This window comes from Papaver somniferum, chromosome 1 (genome assembly GCF_003573695.1).
Source record: "Papaver somniferum cultivar HN1 chromosome 1, ASM357369v1, whole genome shotgun sequence".
Lineage (NCBI taxonomy): Eukaryota > Viridiplantae > Streptophyta > Magnoliopsida > Ranunculales > Papaveraceae > Papaver > Papaver somniferum.
In genome coordinates, this window is record NC_039358.1 from 111,697,691 (window position 1) to 111,720,147 (window position 22,457).

General features: G+C 34.2%; 3 protein-coding genes across 3 annotated transcripts; 2 read left to right on the plus strand and 1 right to left on the minus strand.

Annotated features, from left to right (window-relative positions):
• The first annotated feature begins 8,326 nt into the window (after positions 1 to 8,326).
• On the plus strand, positions 8,327 to 9,323 carry LOC113296587. Its single transcript, XM_026544891.1, has 2 exons — positions 8,327 to 8,691; positions 8,795 to 9,323. Exons 1-2 carry the CDS (start codon positions 8,445 to 8,447, stop codon positions 9,058 to 9,060), a joined length of 513 nt encoding a protein of 170 aa, XP_026400676.1. The 5' UTR covers positions 8,327 to 8,444; the 3' UTR covers positions 9,061 to 9,323.
• A 778-nt stretch (positions 9,324 to 10,101) lies between these two features.
• On the minus strand, positions 10,102 to 12,370 carry LOC113296591 (patatin-like protein 2). The gene is made up of 5 exons (XM_026544895.1): positions 12,084 to 12,370; positions 11,813 to 11,994; positions 11,536 to 11,728; positions 10,939 to 11,100; positions 10,102 to 10,844 (listed from the first exon to the last, which is right to left on the minus strand). The coding sequence occupies exons 1-5, from the start codon at positions 12,258 to 12,260 to the stop codon at positions 10,308 to 10,310; spliced, it is 1,251 nt and encodes a 416-aa protein (XP_026400680.1). The 5' UTR covers positions 12,261 to 12,370; the 3' UTR covers positions 10,102 to 10,307.
• Positions 12,371 to 16,747: 4,377 nt separating this feature from the next.
• On the plus strand, positions 16,748 to 19,203 carry LOC113349197 (acidic leucine-rich nuclear phosphoprotein 32 family member B-like). Its single transcript, XM_026593129.1, has 3 exons — positions 16,748 to 16,794; positions 17,399 to 17,732; positions 19,072 to 19,203. The coding sequence occupies exons 1-3, from the start codon at positions 16,748 to 16,750 to the stop codon at positions 19,201 to 19,203; spliced, it is 513 nt and encodes a 170-aa protein (XP_026448914.1).
• The last annotated feature ends 3,254 nt before the right edge of the window (positions 19,204 to 22,457 follow it).

The window sequence follows — 22,457 nt, forward strand, 5'->3', positions numbered from 1 at the left end:
GTTACACTGTTCCGGTGTGGTATTCATACTAAATTAAATGCCGGAAGCAACTGAAACTCAACTATTTCAGTTAGGGTTTGCGATTTTGACCTAAAACCATAGCTACAAATCGATTGAAACACTAATTAAACAGTTCTAAATCACTTATCTTCTCAAAGAAGCCATGTTTACGAGAGGTTGATTGTCCGAGTTCTCTTGTTCATCTTCCTCTTGCTCTTGAGCAATCAAAGCAATCCTCTTTTCTTTTTTTGTTGAGCAATCGATTTTGATTTCGATTGGGCATCTGATTTCTTTCGTGGAGGCATTCTTTTGGGTTGGTTTTAATCGACGAAGAAATTTTTGATTCAACGATTAATCGTAGAGTATATGAAGAACGATGAAGAAGAGGAGAAGAAAATGGAAGAATTTTTTTTTTTCAAAACCTAACCCTAACACACGAGTGTGCCGACAGACAAATGGGGGATAACTGATTTTGGTTTTTGATTTTAGTTTTAGATTTTTATTTTGTGGTAAGGGTATAACAGTCTTTTCATAATGTTTTTTAATTAATCAAAGGGTGTTTTAGTATTTTCGCCCCAAAACACCCCTTAGCAAACATCTTTGGTTGGGGAAGTAATTCGTATCCCCCAATTAGTTTTGATATCCCCAATCGCGCGTTCCAAAGATAAGATTTTACCAAACAAAAAAGTCTTTTCTTTATTATAGTACTAGAATATTGGCACGCGCTTTGCACGTGCTTTGTTTTCTGCCCTCTTATGCTACCCTTGTGCACCTGACCCACTCCCTCTATTCTCTCCTGATTTGTTTTTCATTTTTACCTTTTCGGACTCATTTAATTTAGATAGTGTATTTAATACATTTATGAAGCTATGGGTAAAATTGGAAATCTAAAATTTGCAGCTTCAAAATATTGTATATGAACAGTTAAGGGTAGTTCCCTTTATAATAGTAATAGATAAGATAATATGTAATTTGATTTGTGTAATTTGAATTAAACAAACATTGAAATTCAAACTAAGAATCTCATCAGGGAAGAAAAACAAATTAACGATCATATTGAATTTGAAACTAAAAACAACATTGAATTTGAAACTAAGAATTAGATTGAAATTCAAACTAAGTATCACATCCAGAATTTAAAACTAATAACTAAACCAGTGTGATTACATTATTGTTATCCGAAGTGTCCTTATCAGAATTAATGTCAACTGCTGTTGGGCGTAATCGTGCCCTTTGTGCTTGAATTTCATCAAACTCATCTTGTCAAAGTCGAAGTAGTGCATGATTAGTCCTTGACATGTTCCAAGGATTATTCTCATGTGTGCATTAAACAAACTTTGTTCAACCGCCTTAGTACCCTTCTTCATTTATGCATCCATTTTCTTACGCTCTACTATTTTAACAATAGGGATTTTTATGTTTTTCAAAAAGTTCTTTTATGTTGAATTCTGAATTTGATGATTGCATAGCATCTTGACTTCCTTTCTGTTGATTTTTTCTCTTTTGTTGCCTGGTCCATCATGTAGGTCTGGATTTTCATTAACATTAAGATTAGAATTACCATGCTGGAATCAACCAGTGTTGGGTTAAGGGTTTGAGTTTGTTTCTGGTGAAGAATAAGGAGACTCGAGTTGTTGAGAAACATTTATAGTCTTGTAAAAGTGATTCTTTTGGTACTTGATATCCATTCAAAAGATCAGGATTATATCAATGCATCTTTATGAGGACGTGGAAACAAGATTCGTTTATGAAACTCACATTTCTTGTTCTTTGTCATTCCCCTAGAGTGTTTAGTTGTTGCAGTTTGAACACTTACAAATTAGTTATTACAATAAACATAACAAGTTTTAAAAATCAATTAAACAATTTGAAACACGACTTAGCACATTGACTTCAGTATCACCGCTTCTTTGCAACGATTCATTTGCATTATCACAGCTACCCAACTGTTTATGCCTTTGCTAGTTGTATTAAAATGACCTGACAACCCAGCAGCATCACAAATATTTTATGTTCCCAGTTTCCTAAGTAAATTGTTTTATTTTTCTCCAAAACATTTATGTTGTTGTGGAGCACCATTGACTGAATCAAGCATAAATGCTACATAGCCTCTACAAATAGCTTTAGCTTCATCCAGACTATACTTTGGACCTCAATTTTTGCTGATGAACCATTTTTTATTAAATTATTTTGTATTTGTGATATATTAGCCATATTGTTTGGGATTTTTTTTCTTCTGATTAAGAAATTATAAGTTTGAGACTGAAAGTGAAATTATAAGACATTTTGGGTGTAAAAGGTGTAATTTTTAGAATTGAAAATGGTTGAGTTTGAGGAAATGAAATTGGAACCGTTGGATGAACTAGACTTTACCAGCTCATAGAAAGTTGGTCGTCTCAATCTGAAACGACAACCGTTTCAAGCAGAGCCGATCTTTGGCATATTCTTGGCCGATCGGCTAAGGATTAACCTCTCGAATCAACTTTATATTGGATGGGCAAATACTCATATTTGAGCCTTCCCACCCAATTTGACCATTTGCATGCTCTATTGTGGGGTGAGAATGGGAAAATTATCTCATTTTCCCGCCTCGACTCGTTTTCATTCCAAGTATGGAATTGTATATTGAATGGCGAAGCGGAAAGTCATAGTCAATTTTGAAAACTCTATATCTTAACATAGGAGTCCATAAATAACATTAAATAAATTAAATGAATCATGCAATAAAACGTTGAGCTTTTAGGGTTGAGCTTTTAGGTGTTATTAAGATATATAAATATATAAAATAATTATATCAGCAACAGGTTTTGTAGTACAGTGTCGAGGAGTGCTCTGTCTTATAGTTGAGGTCCCTGTTTCTATCCTAATTTATCTCAACACCTAGAGGTGCATCTTATTAAGATTGATCCTTAATTGTCCTAATACCTAGAGGCACATCCGACCATGTCCTAATACCTAGAGGTGCAGTTGACCAAGATTTAGAATTGGTCAGAGTTTTTTGAAAAATTGGTCATAATCATTGACCAAATTAGCTAAATAGGCCCATTTGATCGGGACTCAAAATTGGTCAGACTGGTTTTAAAAAACTAGGAATTACCAATAGGTACTATTATGGTAGTCTTAGTTAATGGCAGGTCCACCCACTAAAGCCCAGTAAGCATAGGTCCATAATTAAAAGAAAACATGAAACTGGACCTAATTTTTTAAGCCTAGGTCCTGTACATGTGCGGGACACATGTGACGTATTATCATAATTCCCAAAACATCCCACAAGTTTTTTTAAGCTAAGAAACACGTTCGTTTCTTTTTCATTCTCTCAATTTATGTTTTCAGAGAAGAGCTCTGCAAGTGAAGATTATTTGAGGTCCTTATTCAATTCGTGAGTTCGATTCATGAGTTCGAGCTCTGCAAGTGTAATCGGTAGGTGGATTTTTTGTTCTTACGATATTCATGCTTGATTTTTTAATTTTTGTTACTTCGATTTTGATAAAAATCCTTCAGATCTAGATAGAAAGTCATGTTTTATGTTCATTTCATTAGTAGATCTGATGTTTTAATTCCATTTTGTTGGTATTTTGGTTTGTTTTTAGTTTGCTTTTGTGTATTAATCATCAATACGTATATGATGTACTGGTGGTTTTTGATGAAAATAGTCCAAATCTAGTTATAAAATCATGTTTTACGTTCGTTTCGTTTGTAGATCTGGTATTTTAGTTTCATTTTGGTGGCTTTTGGTTTGGTTTCAGTTTTGTTTTGTGTATTAACTATCAGTACGTATATGACGTACTGTTAATCTGTGTTTACTATGCATCTATAGGTTTGGTTTCAGTTTTTTACAGTGTTTTTTTGGTATGAATTGACAGTACATATATGGCGTACTCTTCTGATTTTGTTTTATTCGAAGTTTTTCCAGATTTTTTTGTTCGATCCATGGTCTAATCGTTGTGGTGTTTGATTAAGATTTTGATTTCCATGTTTGATTTCTTGATTATTTACTAGATCTAGATGAATAATCACGTTTTTGGTTCATTTCGTTATTAGATTTGATCTAACTAGTTCCATTTTGTTGTTTTTAGATTTGTTTTTTTGTATGAAACAACAGTACGTATATCCTGTATTGACAGAAACCTAGCTTATTTTGAATGAAGAAGAAGAAGAAGATGCATCGTTATGACTTACGACAAGAAGATTTGTTGTGTTTCCATGTATGTTTCACCACCAATATTGTGTTCATCTTTGTGTCTGTTCATGAATTTCACTAATCTGACAGAACTTATTCTTTCTTGTAGAATGGAGCTTTTCTAGAAGCTGTGATAATGAGATATGATTCTCGTTTGGGGATGTGCGGAGGAAATCCACGCCCAGGTGGTGTAAGGGAAACCCTGTGTGTGTCATCCCAGGTTAGTGTCTGTTTATTCATGGACCCCTAATTGAGTTTGTCGGTTCACTCTAAAGAAAACGAAGTGACTCAAATGTTTGAATAAAACTCCATTCCTCTCTATTTTTTAAAAAGAAGTAAAAGTATAGAGTGGAAAATTGAGAACTTCGTCTAAACGCTAGAACACATAGAGATAAGTCCCACAAAGTCAAAATTCAAATTATATGAATAAAAGACATACGATTCTGCTATACCTTACATCCCCTTATATAGCTATAGCGCCTCCTAGGAGTTATTTATCTAGCTAATGCTCTGACAAATTCTGATATCTATGCTTTCCTTTTCTTGGGCTTAGATTAGCCCCCTTTTCAGCAGTTTCCTCTACATCAGTAACCTAACTATGGCCAGTAGCCTGGTTCATGATGATAGTCTTCTAAGTCCTAAGTCAATTTTTCTCTCTATCACAGGTGGGATGCAAAATGGCTTGCACGTTTTGTGCAACCGGAAGCATGGGGTTTAAAAATCATTTATCATCAAGAGAAATAGTGGAACAATTGGTTCACGCTTCTCGTTTATGTGAAATAAGGAACATTGTTTTCATGGTATGTAACTTTCTTTACTTGGATCTTTCTTTTTTTAAATTACAACATATTGTTCTATAGTATTTTTCTTAGGGATTTGGAGCTGTTTATCCTAATTTTTCAGTAGACTTTACTAGTAAAAGAATCGCAAAAACATAGCGCAGACAGTGGTTAAAAAGCATATCTGTACAACGTGGGCTCGCTATCTGGGAACGGCTGGCACCAACTTTATATCAACATGAAAATATTTTCATTTTAATCTCAGTCTATGTCAGCCTTATATCAACCTGGGGTAAGGGCTTAGGGGCAGGGCTCATAAAATCAGTTATCAAGCTCAGACTTACGTAATATGATAATCAGTTATCACTGGATCGACTAAATATTTACTCGGACTAGTGGGTTTTAATATCATGGGAACAAGACATGGATTATCTTTTTTTCCTTGGTCAAATGTTTAAACTGGTAACACTATGAAACTAGTTGAAAATGAGATTTGGGAGCAAGTGCAATTTTGTTAAAGACAAGGCAAGTTGTTACTTGTTATTATGAATGACTGCCTTTCCCAAAAAAATTAGTAGGGTGTAAGATCCTTGAACCTAAACTCAGTTTCATATTTTTGGTTGGTTTCTAGAGTAAGTTGAAACCTCTGCCCTTCCTTTACAATATTAATATAGTTTTTTTGGCAAAATTATTTTTTTCGTTTTTCTTCTATTGATTGTATTATGAAGATGAAATCGATTTTCATGACGTTTTTATGTTTTCAGGTTTGTTACAGTTTGTTTTTGTGTATGAATTGACAGTACATATTTGGTGTACTAATTTATTATTTATCATTGATTCTTACAGATTATTTGAAGTTTTTCCAATTCTTTTGGTTCGATCCATGAGTATGTATGTATAATACTGATAGCAAGTGCTATTTGCTGTGTTTTTGCTCCTTTTTTAGTCTTACCCTTCAGTACTTATGTGAAATACTGTAATATGTCTTTCGATTCTCTTATTTTCATAGATCTGTCACCTGTTGTTGTCATACTGTTGATTTGTAGTTCATGAATATTCAGTACATATATCGCATACTGATAGGAAGTGCTCCTTGTTATGTTTGATTCAGTACGTATATGAAATACTGAAATAGATGCTCTTTGTTACGTTTGATTCAGTACTGGAATTGGATATGAAGATGATCTGGAGCTGCAATTCAGAACTTATTGCAAGAAATGACAGATTTTGAATGATAGGAACAGGAGTTGTTGTTGGTTCAGATTTGCAAGCTTGTGAAATTGGTGGTGGTCTTGATGAAGTTACAAATTGGTTGTGACGTGTGTTTGAAAGAAGGTGTGATGCAAATGGATTTGGAGGAACATAGAAGGTTGGGTTGCTACATTGTATGATCCTACAATGTATGTGATGTAATACGTTTTCTAATTTATTTATCATTGATTCTTACAGATTTGTACTCTACCTGGAAGCAGTGCAGCAAATATGTACTCGAATTTGTAAGCATTCAGATATATTATCGGATTTGTAAGCAGTACGACAGATATGCACTCAGACATATATGTACTCAAATTTGTAAGCAGTGTAGCAAATATGTACTCGAATTTTTAAGCAGTGTACCAAATATGTACTCAAATTTGTAAGCAGTGTAGACACACACGTTTGGTAGTAATGGGCATTATGGACATTTCCATGTTTTAATTAATTTTGGACCTCCAGATAAAAAAAAATTCCGGTTGGACCCTACTATAAATAACTATATGGGTCTAGGACCAAACAAGAAATTTTCCTTTAAAAAATTGGTGTAAATCGTTGATCAAAATTGCGTCAAACCAATATCATTTTATACCTTACTCGCGTGTATATATGATTGGATTCACAAGTTTTATATAATCTTATTATTTAATAATTTTTAGTGAGTTTTAGAAGAGTCAGTTGAGGTTGAAAAGAACAAACGCCATGTTGTTTGATTTTAGCTTAAAGAAAAAAGCTTTAAAAAAAAGAGTAATAGAGAAAAATAAAATTAAAACCCATTTGGATTTAGTTGAATAATAATGGGCTGTGTGTATGAAAAGCCCATGCACTTAAGGAAACCACTTGCGTGCCACTGAGGCACTGATAAACATTACTGATAATGTAAAACACTTGCTCTGGAATACATTATGTAAAGCATAAAATTGGTTAAAAAGACCAAAATCAATAATTTCTGGGTGAAATGAACATTTAAATTTTGATATTGTTTAAATGGACAAAAATATAAAAATAGGCAGGATGTAACCAGTTTCATCGTGTCCATTTTCAAATATTTTTTCTTATTTTTAATTTACACAGGATGCATCCAGTTTCATCCTTGCTATTTTTTAAATTTAAGCTAGGATGAAACCAGCTTCATCCTTACTATTTTTTTTTGGCCATTTCACCCAAATTATTATTTAGTCGTTCATTTGAACCGTGATTTAAAAATATTTGGACAAATGACCCATTTTCCGTATGTAAAGAAGTACGCTTCAAAAAAAATGTAAAGAAGTTTTATCAAAGAATACTAAAATGGATGTTCATTTACTTGGGCAGCCCTAAACTGTTCCTATACCAGCGCGTAAACATCACGTTTTGGATGGGAAAACTCTTATAAAGTAAGTTGATAATTAAGTCAAAAGTTTAGCAAGCACAAACCCAATTGTACTGTGTGATCAAGAAAAACAACAAGGTTGGGAGAAATTCACTAATGTAACTTGTTCCGACTCATTAGATATTATTAACACCAACCCACATAGCCTTCCCCGCAATTACTTGCTTAATTCTCCATGTTTCATTTCAACCCCAAAAGACCTTTTATTTTAAAAAAAAAAACCGGATCCCCGATTCACACTTAAGCTCGATACATAACCTAGTTCGTCAACATTAAGAGGAGTTTTTCCCGAAAACAATGTATATGTCCTTTGAATGTCAATATAAACCATGCAACTCGTTTAAAAATCACTTTGAACAGGACCAAAAAATGCACATCTAAAATACTTTCACTAAGCATTGAATTAAGTTCTTTTGCCATGCCAAAAGACATTTTGCGTGAATGCTGGGGTGAAATTGTTTCCACAAATCCCATGGAATCAAAGACAGAACCTACAATGCATACTTCACGAGGAAAACAAAACATAACCACAAAAGTCTGTTGTTATACTTGATCACAAACTAGAAATCTTGAGTCAACCCATTGAAAAAACTAATTCAGCAAGTAGTGTGATATATCTGCAAAAATTTTCTTGTTCTGTCGTATTTTGACCTACCAAAGTAAGAAAAAAGTTCAAAAGTGATGAATTAACTAATCCTTCTCTACCACTATATAAACCATACTCATGCATCGTATACTATCATCAAACCAAAACCATTCCAACAACATCCCTTCCTCTCTTTACAAAATCTATCTATGGCCATTACCATATCTTTGGATTAACAACAACATTAATCTAGAAATTAATTTGTCCAGAGATATGGCTGCGTTTTCTGCTAATCAAGGGATAATCCTTCTACTAGCTATAGTTCTTACACTTTCTTACTCTTCCATGTTGGCATTTGGTTTTCCGACAATCAATGTTACAACTCCAGGTCATAGTTTCAACAACAGAAACAACAGACCCAGAACTATCAATGTCGGAGGTTCCCAAAACTGGCGCTTTGGCTTGAACTACACTGAGTGGTCCATCCACAACGGTCCTTTCTTCGTTAAGGACACCCTAGGTAACCAATTAAGCATGCTAGTTTCATTTACTCGCTTAAATATGTGCGCACACTCTAGATTGATAGATTAACCATATAAGTTTTGTTTTGTGTGTTGCTGCAGTTTTCAAATATGAGGCGCCAAATGCGACAACGCCTCCCCACAGTGTGTACTTGTTCCGTGACTACTGGAGTTTCCGGAGTTGCAACCTTAAGAGAGCCAAGATGGTTGGGAACTTGAATCAAGGAAGTGGCAAAGGATTCAAATTTGTTCTTCAGAGATTCCAGCCATATTTTTTCGCTTGCGGTGAACGTGCTGGTCTTCATTGCAATCTCGGTATGATGAAGTTTGCTGTTGTTCCTTTTCCTCGCTGGAATAATGGTTATTGATAAAAGGTTTTTGACGCGTCCGCATTCCCAATCATATAATCCTGGACTAGCAGGATGAAATTGATCATTATGGGTGAGTGGAGTTACCAAATAAGCGAGTCAAGTTCTTTCTTCTTCATGTTTTTGCTTGTGTTATGTTGTGTGTTTTTTGTTATCGTTTAAGCTTTTATTTTCGAAAGTATTACTATGATTTTATAAGTATCAATGTATTGAGATTTATAAACTATATTAATGAAAAAGAAGACTCCATTTTATTTCCTTAATTCTATATCCAAAAACTGAAATTTGTCCACATCTCTTGACACTGGTATCAACTTTTATTACCAATGATCGATAGAAAAAAAAGATAGCTTTCTTGCATTTTTGATTTAACGGCATGGTAGAAAACATTAAAATAGAAAGTAATTAAGATCTCTCCATTAATTAGATAAAATTAAATATTCCGCCAACAAATGAGAAGGAAAAGGTAAAAATGACAAAATGAAAGAGCAAATGACCTTGCATTTACTCATACAACAGAATGAAGGATGGTTTTACTGTTGGGTGTCAAAGGTTCTGCAAAATCAAATTTATGTGAATCCTTGAAGAATGACAAATGTGGGTTTCCGGCAGTTTTACAAAATGATCCTGCAATGCCATTTTTACCTTCTTCTTCTGATTGAGGTGGTTTGTAATACATACGAGCTGTTTGTGGACAATGCGATTGAAATCTTGCAGCAATTCTTACCCCTGTATCTAACATCTCCACATATTTCCCCATTTTCTTTTCTAATCCCTTTTCTCCTCTCCTCTGTTAATTAACCAATTAATTAGACCTTTTAATTACGTTTAGGAGACAAAAAAGAAGAAGATGAGGATTATGATTAGAAAACCTGCCACATTGAAGAGCCCTTAAAAGCTTAGGGATTCAAATGGTTTAGCAGGAGAAGGACAAATATTGAGAATTACCCTGCCATTTATACTCTGTGTAATTAAATTCGTTAAAAGGGTATTTAGCACCACTAATTTTCTCTAATTTTTAGGCAATTGATTCGTAAGTTATACACAAGAAATTGATCAAGTCAATGATCGTTTTTTTTAATCACTCAAGGTCTTTAAAACCGGATGATAACATGTCGGTATCCCAACATAATGGAATGAACACACATACTTGTCATTTCATTTATTATTCAACGTCAACGTGCAGTCAAAAGAAAGACTAATGGATAAACAAGATTGAAAGAGATATGCTTAATCCGTCTTGACTCCTAGTGTGCCTTTTGGCCTTGTCGAAGCCGACGTTCATCAGACAGGAGTTCAGCGAACCGAATAAGCGCATCTTGATTTGTTCCTTCACCTTTAATCTCATCAAATTTTCCAGTTTCCAAGTTTGATCTCGAAATAGGTCGGCTCAATAGTTTCTTACCAATTTCTTCAAGACTTTCTAAATTTTTCTTTGTTGATATATCTACTGAAGATGCATCTCCTGTCAATGAATCATCCTGAATCCGAAGATAGTTTTTCTCACATTTCAGTGCTTGGAAAAGAACTGACGTATGAATGTCGACGACATCAGAGCTGGCATGGAAAAAGCTGTCGATCAAGGGTGTGGAACCATTGTTGTAAAGCCAACCCAAAATCCCCCATTTAGCAGCTAAAGCTGCAGTAAATTTTTCTTCTACTTTAGCTGATCCAGTTCCTAATGAAAGTACAAGGAATTTTCTACAATCCATTGCTTTGATCGGATAAAAGTCTGGATTCTCCTTTAGTATCTCCTTGGATATATGACTCATCGCCATTAATGTCTGCACGTGTATTACGGCAAAATATTAATAAACTTTCGGCTTACGCATCAATGCATGAGTATGAAAAACGCAAAGGAAATCGCTCCGGTCTTACAGGATTATTAGCAGCAACACCTCCATCGATCAGGTTATATGAACGAGAATTTCCATTGTCATCCACAGTATCAAAGAAATGAGCTGGAAGATAAGTTGGAGCTGCAGATGTGCTGATGCATACATCTGACATTAATGGGTTTTTCAGCGGCTCTAGTTTCGCCTGTACTCACGTAAGTTTCAGTTTTTAGTAACCATTAACATTATTACGTTGAGTCGTCGAAGGTTGAATCAAACACAAAACAGATTTGCAAGATACGGAAAGGAGTGACTACGTATAATTGACTTTCTTTTTCAATTTCAGGAATTATACTCAAGCGTCCGAATTTAATTCTACTGTTACGTGACTTGAAAAATATGTAGTTGAAAGGTCCTAGTTGAAATGGGCCCTTCAAAAATTCGATCGCTGAGAATAATTAAGTTGGGAAATGTAAGATTCCCCAAAAGAAATCGAACTCTCATATTTTTCTTCAGAAAATGAAAATCATTGAAACCAACAGGTGGTGTAAAATTAGAAAGAAAAACGGGTTAGAAAGGCGCAAGTAAGTAAAGTTAACTGATAAATACGTCGACAGCTGAAGTGATAGTGTATACATACGTCGTGTGTGGAGAAGATGGTGGGTTGAAGGATTTTGATGTCGAAAGCTGGAATAAGGACGTTGGTTAACGTTTGGTGGAGCTTGATATCCCCAAGCAATGTGCCCAGTATCTTTCTGAGGTATTTGCCATTATATTTAGGACCCGCTATTGCACCAAACAAGCTCTTAATAGGACCCAAAATTATCGCCTTTCTGATCGATATCATCATCGAAACAATTATAGCATCATTATCGTGAGTATTAACACAACGCAAAATATTCATCAGTAACACTTACGCGGTATGAGGGAAGATTTTTGGACAATGTTCGTGGTAGAACTCGACAGCGCCTTTAGCTGTGAAAAGCGGTCGATTGTTCTTATCAGGAACTGTAAGCATGGCTGTCAATAACCCTCCAGTACTGGTCCCTGCGATAAGATCAAAATAATCTGCAATTCTTGCATCTTCTCCGTCAAGTTCCTGATTATATACAGTATTTTAGGAGTCACCATAAAGTCAACTAAATATTTTATTCTTCTTCTTCTTCTAGGAGATAGATAGTTAATTACCTGCAATTTAGATTCAAGGAACTCGAGTATAGCTGCAGGAATTAAACCTCGAACACCACCACCATCAATAGACAAAACCGTCACCATTTTTCCCTCACACGGTGGAGGTAAATTTGTAGCACTTATACTAACACTTCGATCAACCTGAGTGTTAGCAATAGTAGCATTAGTCGCCATAGTATTGAGAACGACACAGTTGGAGTGAAGCCTCTTAGTCTTTCTACTTTCTTCTGCGTACCATTTATAAGAGATTCATTGCATCTTTATCTTATTGTTCATGTTGTTTGTCCAAAAAAAAAAAAAAAAAAAGTTTAGCCTATTATCTGTGGTTGAAGCTTTAAGTTAACCCTCGAGTACCTCTAGTAAGGCGTATTTAATAACTGATGTCGACTTTACGTCTACTTAGCTTTTGTGATAACTTCTATAGGACCCAAGTTGGAGGCTTGGGGTTTTGTTGAGAGGAATCGGGGATAATTGCGAACATTACAAATCGTGACTGATGCAACTGATTACTGGAAACAAAATATTTTGATTATCACAATAGCTACTGATTATTGCCGGTGGAAAACGCGATTTTCTCTTATATTTTTTGTGAAAATTTCAATTATTAGTATGTAAATTTCTGGTGAAGATTTCAGTTTTCACCTTTGTTTAAAACGATAAAATTATATTTTCACCTAGAGATAAAAGTAAATAAAATCATGTTTGAAAGAAAGAATAAGAGTTATTTTTAAGGGCTGTCTTTAGAGTCTATGAAAGGGAGAGAGATTTAGGGAGGTAAAACAAGGAAGAGCCCTGAGCAGAAGGTTTGCAATCAAATTTTAAATTGAAAAGAGAAAGAATTGATTGTTTATTTTACTATTTATGTCAATCGAAAGATTTGGAATCAAATTTGAACTTTGTAATCAATTTTTGTGATAGCTAAATTAAATTTGGATTTTTATCATATGCTATCTTATCAGTGGATTTCTAATTAGAAAAAAAAAATAGACCTAGGAATAATTTCCTCCATTTAAAAATATTACATCGTCTCAACCTATTAAAGATGAGATGTATCTGACACAAGAATGTACACAATATTTGCGAGCAGTATATACAAAGAGCAGCTGTCAATTGGGATTATAGCTTAAGAAAAAAATTAATGTAATTATTTATGTCTACTGTAGATGCCAATATCGAGACCAATTTCACTAGTTTCTAATCCCAGGTCGAATCGATTTTGGAAGTCAATTTTTCTTCAAAGAATCTATTATTGTGTTCCCTCAAATTGACCATAGTGTCATTGCAGGCCGATGTACTGCCACACAAATTGCCCCACTCGAGACAGGCCTCTAACACTCCAACCTATTGTCAAGTCATACAATTATGATAGCAGCGAATATTAAATACTGTTGGGATATATATTTAAAATAACGTTTTTGTATATTTGTATTAACATTAATAGCTTGGTCCAGTAGAAGAGTGTTTTGGTCTTTGAGGGTGAGGTCAAAGGATCAAATTGGATGTATATGCATATGTACGTACGTGTATATGACATTAGAACAGGAGCAGGGCCTTGGAAGGTTCTTAGATTCCGAAATTATTTTCTTCTGTTTTTTGAAAAAGATTTCCCAAAATGTTTTATTCTTTTTATTACTTGGAAATTTTGACTTAATTTTGACATGATTTATTTGTCCGTTCTTTTTACTATCGAATGAGTGGTACAGTAATAAAACCTAAAGTTACTTTCTATTAATTTCGTATTTAATGTTTGAGCTATAAAATAACTTTTTGAGAAACAAAAAATACTCAAATTTTTTTCCTATTGTTTTTCCTCAGAAACAAGAGGCTAGCTTTTGAGCAAGATTTGAGAGAGCAAAAGTGTTTGACTTCTCATTGTGCGTGACATATTGAAGAGTTTTTCTCGGTTGCTTTATCTCGGGAACATCGCGACGAAAAAAGAATTACTTGCACAAAACCTAGAGCAAAGCCACAAAACATCTTAAAGAACGCGACTTAGTCGTGACTCAGCAATCACCTTGTTTGTTGTGTTTGATCTTTGTTTTGAAATGTGAAATCAAAAATTACTCCGACACATACTCGCCTGGTAATCTTGCAATTGGAGAAGCATGTAACCTAACAAAAACACTTATATAACTACATTTTTTTTGTTAAGCAAAACAACGAAAGGATTACAAGTTATCCCTTAGCAATCATTGATCACCATATAGAGAACGCAAAATCCAAACCGGTGGCAGTAATCAAAGCATATGACTCTTCTTAAGAGACAAGTCATGAACTACTCTATTAGCAGTTCATTTAGACAAAAGAGATAGACTGGAATTTAGATTTAAGAGTTTTGATATATTGAAAAATAAAATGGGTTCTCTGATCCCATAAAAACATCTTCTTGTTAATTTCTTCTAAGATTGCCGCAGCATTGCTTTTGACAATGATTTAATCATGCTTCTTCTTCCAAACACACTTTAGGGAATCTCTAATTGTTCGAGTCTCTGCTTCTTCAGCTGAAAAACAAATCAGGTAATTTGATCGAGAAAATATAAATCCTGATATGAATCCCTGATGATGAACCTTATTCCTCCATTTTGGGAATATAAATTCCAAGCACCATCAATATTTATCTTAATCCAGTCTCTTGGTGGAGCAACCCAAACAGATTATAATTTTTTAGCTCTGAATGCAAATATATTGTTCAAGATTAGAGGTTTAAGAGAATATTTGTTAGCAATATTGATTTAGATCTACCAAAGATTGCCAGAGGTTTTTCAGAACTTTCATTGTGCACAATCTCGTTCTTACTTGTCCATATTGACCACTTCAAGCAAAAATATTTTAGAAAGAAATCAATTATATCATAAGAGTCCTTATAAGTTTTAAGTTGTACCCAATACTTAATCTAGCGTTCAAAGGTAAAGTTTTGGAATTGCATATTTTGAATATCTAGCATTATCCAAACCCTATTAATTTATTTTTAGGATACGAGCGAATGCATGATAGATTCAGATTCCCATTTGCATCTAGGACAGGTATAGATCATTAGTACTTAAAAGGTAAGTTTAATTTTAGATCATTAGTACTTAATCCTATTTAAAAATTAAAAATAGGATCAAAACCGAGTTAGTTATGTGTATACATACGTGTATACATACATGTAAACAAAAAAGATTGTAGAAATCCAATGCACTTGGCAGGGATACCGCTTTTAAAATTACAAGCTGAGAGCTCGTGTGTTGCACGGCGGCTGTCGCACTCTTGGAATCGTAGGGGTGAATTTAGAAACAAATATTTGTCTTCTTAAACTATTAACAACAATTATTTGAGTCGTTAATATCACTAGATTCACAACAGATATAAGAATTCCTAAGGCAAAACACTATGGGAGAGGGCATCCCTTCCCTATCCCTCATATAAAGTGAAGGGATATGGGTCACAAGGAAGCCTCACTATGGTGCGCTTTTATCCCTTCCCTACATGAAACGGTAACTCAATTACCGTTTAAGTCAATTCGTTGACTTGACCGAAACGGTAACCGAGTTTCCGTTTTATAGGTTCAAGTTTACAGAAAAGCGCTCGGACTTCCCATTTCTCCTTTTTCTCTATTTTTTCCACCTCTCAAAACCCTATCAAACCCCTTTTATCCCCTTTTGGTTTTTATAGTGATTCATTGCGATTCTTTGGATTAAATTAAAAGGGTTTGATCGTTACTCTAAGGTGAAACAAATCCATTCTTCAATTTCGAATTCCATCCACAAAATCATCAAAGGTGAGTGATTCTAATCTTAGGGTTTAAAATTAATTTGATTTTGATTTTGATTTTGATGAAATTGTTGATATTAGGTTGGTTAGGTATGTAGTATGCAATTGAATAGTATAATTAAAACATATATTTAGTGAAAAATACATGATTATTACTTGTTGTGTGATGCATCTCTTGATTTATGTTGAATGAAATGTTTGTAAATTACTATTGTATCGATGTATAACATTGATTAACTTGTATTTATGTATGGTATAGACAAATTGATATTATGTTTGTCGTTATGAAAGGTACAAAATGAGTCTAGTGCGTGCTTATGTGAGAGTTAAATATGGAATCCATTTGGATACTTCTAGTGATGAAGAAGAAAAAGTTTTGCTAATGTTTACACAAATATGTTTGGATGAACGTTTGCGTATTATTCGACAACCGGTACCTAGGGAGGTACATACATGTAGTATAATAACGCCTGATCGAGTGTGGGATGATGCAAAATGATGAATGATTATTTTACACCTGGAACTGGTTATACCTCAAGACAATTCAAACAACGTCTAGGCATTAGGGAAGAATTATTCGAAAAATTGTTAGGAGAATTGCTTGAAGTGCATCCAGAATGGCATCAACGTCCGGATGCAACTGGTACTATGGGGCACTCTCCGCATATGAAATTAGTTGTCGTGATGAAATGTTTATGTAAAAGTACGGCAGCTAATAGTGTTGATGATTACACTTGTATGGGTGCCACTACAATATACTATTATCTAAAAATATTTTGCCACACCATTTGCATGACTTTTGGAGAAACATATTTGTGTGAACCCACTCCTGAAGATGTTCAGAGGTCGCTAGCTGAGAATGCAGAATGAAGATTTCCTGGAATGCTTGGTAGTATTGATTGTATGCAATGGACATGGAAGAATTTTCCGATAGCTTCGCAAGTAACTTACCGAGGTAAAGATAAACATAGTACTATGGTATTAGAGGCGGTGGCATCAAATGATCTATAGTTTTGACATGATTTTTTTTGGAATGCTTGGATCAAACAACGATTTGAATGTGTTGGCACACTCACCCCTTTTTGATAACATGCTAAAGGGTGTAGCACCTCCATGCAATTATGTCATCAACAGTCACCAATACAATATGTGTTATTTCTTAGCCGATGGTATCTACCCAAAGTTGACTATAATTGTATAAGCTTTCAGTCAGACATTGGACATTCCCGAGTATGTGAGATTCAATAATTATCAAATGGATAAAAAAAAGGATGTCGAGCGTGCTTTTGGAGTGATTCTAGCTAAATTCAGAATTGTCGGATCACCGTGTAAGTATTGGCAACAATCTGACTTGATCCTAATTATGAAATCTTGTCTTATTTTACACAACATGATTATTGAGCATGAACGTATGTAAACGGATTGGGGCAGAGTTGTTCCCGTTCCGATTCCAGAACCTACCAATGATGGTCGTGTTTTTATGTCAACTCTGAAAAACCTAGAAATGCACCTACAACTAAGAACGGATCTTGTCAAGCACATTGTTGTTGTCCTGGTAGAGGAGACCAAGCAGGGGACTTGTCTAGTTTGGAGGGTTCAGATATGGAATATGTGGTACTTCCATCATCAGATGGAGAATATGATGATACAGACTTAGAAGAAGAAATTTTTCCTGGTCAAACCGAGGATGGTGCATTGGATTATTATGGAGATTACAATGACCAAATCCCATATGACTTTGAACATCCAGGTGAACATGTTTATGGAGACGGACATGTAGAAGACGAATATGAAGATGATCAAGATGATGATGACGATGACGATGATGAGGACAATGGCGAGGAGGCTGCGTACTATGATGAGGATTTGTATGATGATGTTGATTCAGAGGATGTATGATAACCCTTTCAGTTTGTGTTTAAAAGTTCGAATGCTAAATGCATATGTAAGAGGGATTTTAAGCTATTTTTGGGCTTCAATTATGTATGACAATGAATACGTTTTTATTTGGTAGCCATGTGGTTTATAATTACGATAGTTACTTATTACAAGTGAAATCAATGAAATCTCTTTGTACAGTATATGGATATGTATACTTATCTGTGAAATCTCTTTGTACAGTACAGTAGAACCTCCATATATTAATAACCTCTACATATTAATAAAAATTTATGGTCCCAACTTGGGTCAGTGAGAAATAGTAATAATCAATATTATATTAAAAAATATATATTTAGTTACATTAAATTTATGGTTAAACAAAATATTTATATATAGTTGTTTGAGAAAAAGAAGTAAAATTTTGGATTATTACAACATCTTTTAACTTGCGGATGCGTAATATTTCATCAACATAGACACCTTTTTGTTGAAGCCAAAATAATTCCAACTTATCGAGCATGTTTAAAGCTTCCAAGCTTCTTGGAACTACAAATTCCAAGTATACACATGCACTTGTATATTGGAACTATAAAAAAGTATATACATCATCTAAATACAACTACAAATACATTCCACATAACTTGAGCTTAATTTTTTACATTTTCTATGGATACCTCCCTATATTAATAACCTTCCTATATTAATAATTTTTTGAATGCCCTAGAGTATTAATATAAAGAGTTTCCATTGTATATGTATATGTATATGTGTATGTATATGTATATTTATCCGTGAAATCTCATTGTACATTGTATGGATATGTATACTTACGCGTGAAATCTCATTGTATTGTGTATGGATATGTATACTTATCATGTATAAATAGATCACCAGTGGGATACCAATGAAAATATTTCTTCTCCATCTACAAAAATAAACACTTTTATTGTGCAAATTATTATTTTCAAAACAACATCTTTCTTTTTTAATTATGGTGGGTTATAATCCGGCAGAAGACTTAGAGATTGTTAGTTCATGGGTCTAAGTTTTTATAGAGACTGAAGATGAAGTTCAACAACCAAATAACATAAACATTTGGGAGCAGTTGCTGGAAAGGTTTATTCTACATACCTGGAATCCAAATGAACAAACGATCAATTATCTACAAACAAGATTAAACGTTATCACTTCAGAGGTGAAAGAATATGTAACGTTACAAAAAAAATTATTCCTATTCAGGACTCCAGTAACTGAGAAAATCGTAAGTCACTTACCGGTTACCTACCAAGTATGTGTAGTAAATGGTTTAAATAATATAATTGTAAATTGATATTGTTTTTTTTTGTTGTAGGAGGAGAAGGCTAAAGGAAGTTATTCAAAAAAGTTTGGAAAACGTTTTAGATTTTATAACTGCTACTTGATGTTGAAAATCATCCCAGAGTATAACCCGGAACCCCTAGAAGATCCATCGTCTGAAGATTAGATGAACAATAAACAAGTTAAATAATGATAGGTTTTTTGGATATATCTCTCTGTAAACCCTCATGGGAAAAATAATAACATGTGATGTGTTTAAAGCAATCGTCCACGACGTTAAGATGTTAGGGGAGGGCATTACACGCTTTAATCGAATGATCAATTGTAATTTCGTTTCTAGTTATTAATGAACAATGGTTTAATTAAAATAAAATTATTATAAAACTGCTAGTATTAAATCAAACCGCAACACAACACTGTTGACAAACACTTAATATAACAAACATCGAATCATATTAACTACGGGGATTTCAATACCAAGCATTTGATTTTCCTCAAACTGGATGAATGGATACCCTCTTATTTGTATAAATTCATTCATCGCTCCCTCTCCGTCGTTATTATGATTTTTCAAACACCTCCTGAATGTCTTGCAATTGTTTATAATGATCTGTGTTGTCCTCGTAAACTCGGATACATTCTACTATTGCCATTACCGTTAAAAAGAAACACGAACATTCTCCAAACATGTGACCAAAAACGATCCCCAGTTTCCACTAAGGTTGTTTGGAGAATCCTCATAAATCTGCGAAGACTACGTATCAAATCGGTATCCTCCTTGAGTGTTTACGGTGGATTTGGTGGATGCATGTTTATATTTTGAGAAGGAAGGAAGAAATATAAGTATGATTGATTTTGTGTTTTGTTGAAAAATATGAGAAAGTCTTTATATAGAAAAAATATGTAACGGCTTTATTATTTTAAAATAATAATTTGAAAATTGAACCGTTGGTTACTCGTAATTCAAACATTTCTTTAATTCAAACAACAAATAATTACAACACTTTTTAAATTAAGTTAACAACTATATGAACTTGAAATAAAGACAACACTTTTAATTGAAAACTAGACTGAAAACTAAAAACTGAACTCAATTAGAGAAGATAACAAATAGAGACGGATTACATCATTATCTTCAGAATCTTCAACGCTGATTATATTCATCCTCTTCAAAATATCCTTTTGCATGCGTCGATAATATTTTTTTTTCCTTATTATGAGCTAACTTACTAAGATCCATAGCCATTATTACATTTTCTTGATCAAAGTGCATTTGTTGTTGATGCATTTGATAAGTCTGTTGTTGGAGCTTTTGCAAATTGAGTTGTTCTTCCATTTGATAAGTCGGTTGTTGAGTAGACGCCCAAATTGTTTGGTATTAGGATTCTTGATCCGCTTTCATTTATGCCTTCCTTGATCGTGTTTCCTTAAGATATTCCAAAATATTAACACTTTGTTGATAGATCTTATCTTCTTCCATCTTAACCGAAGAACTTCCCTCATCACCTTCTATAAATATACCTTGCTCGCGATCATTCTTCTGTATAGCTTGCATTTTGGATTTTTTAGTTCCTATAGGACGAGCATTATACTTGTAATTCCAACGAGTCTCTCTGTTAGGCAGAACTTTTGTACCATCTTCAACTGGTACAAAGTTATGATGATTATCAAACAATTCACTATTTTGGGCAACATTGAGTTCATAATTAAATCCAGGGACCTTTTCTCTAAACATTTCATAACATGCATCATACTCGAAGGGTTGTCCTGCTTGTTCCTGAAATTGTTCCCGTCCATCTCGTGTCTGAAAAATTATGTAAGAAAATTTTAGTTCATCACTATTATCACAGAAACAGGAAAAACTTAATAAATTAGGAGAACTTACCAAATCTTCGTGTGACGCACCGCTCTTGGTTTGTCGATATATAGCGTTAAGGATGGACACGAATTCTCTGACATCTTTTTTGATTGCTTTCATCTTTGTTTTTAAGGCACCCCAGTCTCTTCCATTAGGATTGCCAACCGTTGGACAAAAATTTGGTGAATACATATCCAAAATAAAGCTGTTTTTTGTTGAGCACTTACAATTCCATCACAACTCACGTAAATAAATGGAGCAGTAAGATCAATCTCCTCCCGTTGCACAAAATTATTAACCATATTGAATCAAACTAAAATATAAGAACTTGAATAGTAGAAGATAAAGATAAAAATCAAAGAAGTATAGTAAGAAGAAAATAAATAAGAAATCAATTGATTTGAAGTGATTTGAAGTGAGAATTAGAGTTGTATTGATAGAGGATTTTGCAAAAATAACCGTTGGGATCCGACGGTGGAGAAGATAGAACCGTTATGAATGATGGATGGTTAGGATTGGGTGTGAGAGAAGTGTAAAAGGAAAAAAAGGTCAAACAAATTTTTTTACTGAAACGGTAACTCGGTTACCGTGTAAAACGTCACGGTAACTGAGTATCCGTTTCAACTGCCAAATGGATACTGAGTTTCGTAAAGCAAAATTTTACACGATAACTCAATTTTCGTGTCATTTTCCTTCCCTACCACCTGGATCAGATGTGATCCACTTTGACAAGTAGGGAAGGAATATATCCCCACTTATGCAGAGATATGAGAGATTATAGTGAATGGATTTTTAGATTATTCCCTACATTTAAGGAATACGGAAGGGATAAAAGACACTATAGTGCTTGGCCTAACGGGGTTTGGATTGTTATCATAAAGCAAAAATGCTCGAAACAAAGCCACCGCTTTCAACCGGCTATTTAACCGGTTATGGATTGGTGGTGCCGTGGTGGATTCACCTTCCCCATTTTTATTATTCAAAGGACAAATGATAAAGATCCCCTCCAGCAGCCCCACGTGGTGAGGTTCTCTCACGTTTTTTTCACTTGGTTGAAAAGAGACGGGGCAAGGAGGAAGTGTCATGGCAAATTGTTAATCATCTTTTATCCAGACGGGTACAATTATTGTCAAGGAACCAAACTTGTGCATCTCGTGTCAATAATATAGTTACTGAGTACTGTACATGCCTAGGTCTTTTACAAGGCTGCTAATGTGGTGCCAATTTGCTTGGGTATACCAATCCCAAGGCAAATGATGTTTGTCTTATTAACATTTGGTACACCCCCAAACAAAATCAGTTCTCCTATTAACAATCTTGGTCTTTTATATCCCTCTTGGCTTGTCATACCTTTCTCGAATGTTTGTCTATAGATTCTGGGTAGTGTAATTTTTTATATGCGGTAAAGAAATTAAGATGCCTGACATTTGTTACAGTGGTGGGGAGGCCCGAGGGTATTCATAATCAATTGAGGAAAATAATATTAGTTAACAGCAGCAATGCATGATCTTTAACGGAGTTGGATTAAAATAACATTAATTTGAACTGAACTGTTGCGATGC

Excerpts from the sequence above, each read along its gene's own strand:
- LOC113296587 (XM_026544891.1), top strand. The coding sequence starts at position 8,445 with ATGGCTGCGTTTTCTGCTAATCAAGGGATAATCCTTCTACTAGCTATA. Across the intron at positions 8,692-8,794 it reads CTTCGTTAAGGACACCCTAG|TTTTCAAATATGAGGCGCCA; the intron begins GTAACCAATTAA and ends GTGTTGCTGCAG.
- LOC113296591 (XM_026544895.1), bottom strand. The coding sequence starts at position 12,260 with ATGGCGACTAATGCTACTATTGCTAACACTCAGGTTGATCGAAGTGTT. Across the intron at positions 11,729-11,812 it reads AAAATCTTCCCTCATACCGC|AAAGGCGATAATTTTGGGTC; the intron begins GTAAGTGTTACT and ends GATATCGATCAG. Across the intron at positions 11,101-11,535 it reads CCATCTTCTCCACACACGAC|GCGAAACTAGAGCCGCTGAA; the intron begins GTATGTATACAC and ends ACGTGAGTACAG.
- LOC113349197 (XM_026593129.1), top strand. The coding sequence starts at position 16,748 with ATGGACATGGAAGAATTTTCCGATAGCTTCGCAAGTAACTTACCGAG. Across the intron at positions 16,795-17,398 it reads TTCGCAAGTAACTTACCGAG|AGGAGACCAAGCAGGGGACT; the intron begins GTAAAGATAAAC and ends TTGTCCTGGTAG. Across the intron at positions 17,733-19,071 it reads ATGATGTTGATTCAGAGGAT|GAGGAGAAGGCTAAAGGAAG; the intron begins GTATGATAACCC and ends TTTTTGTTGTAG.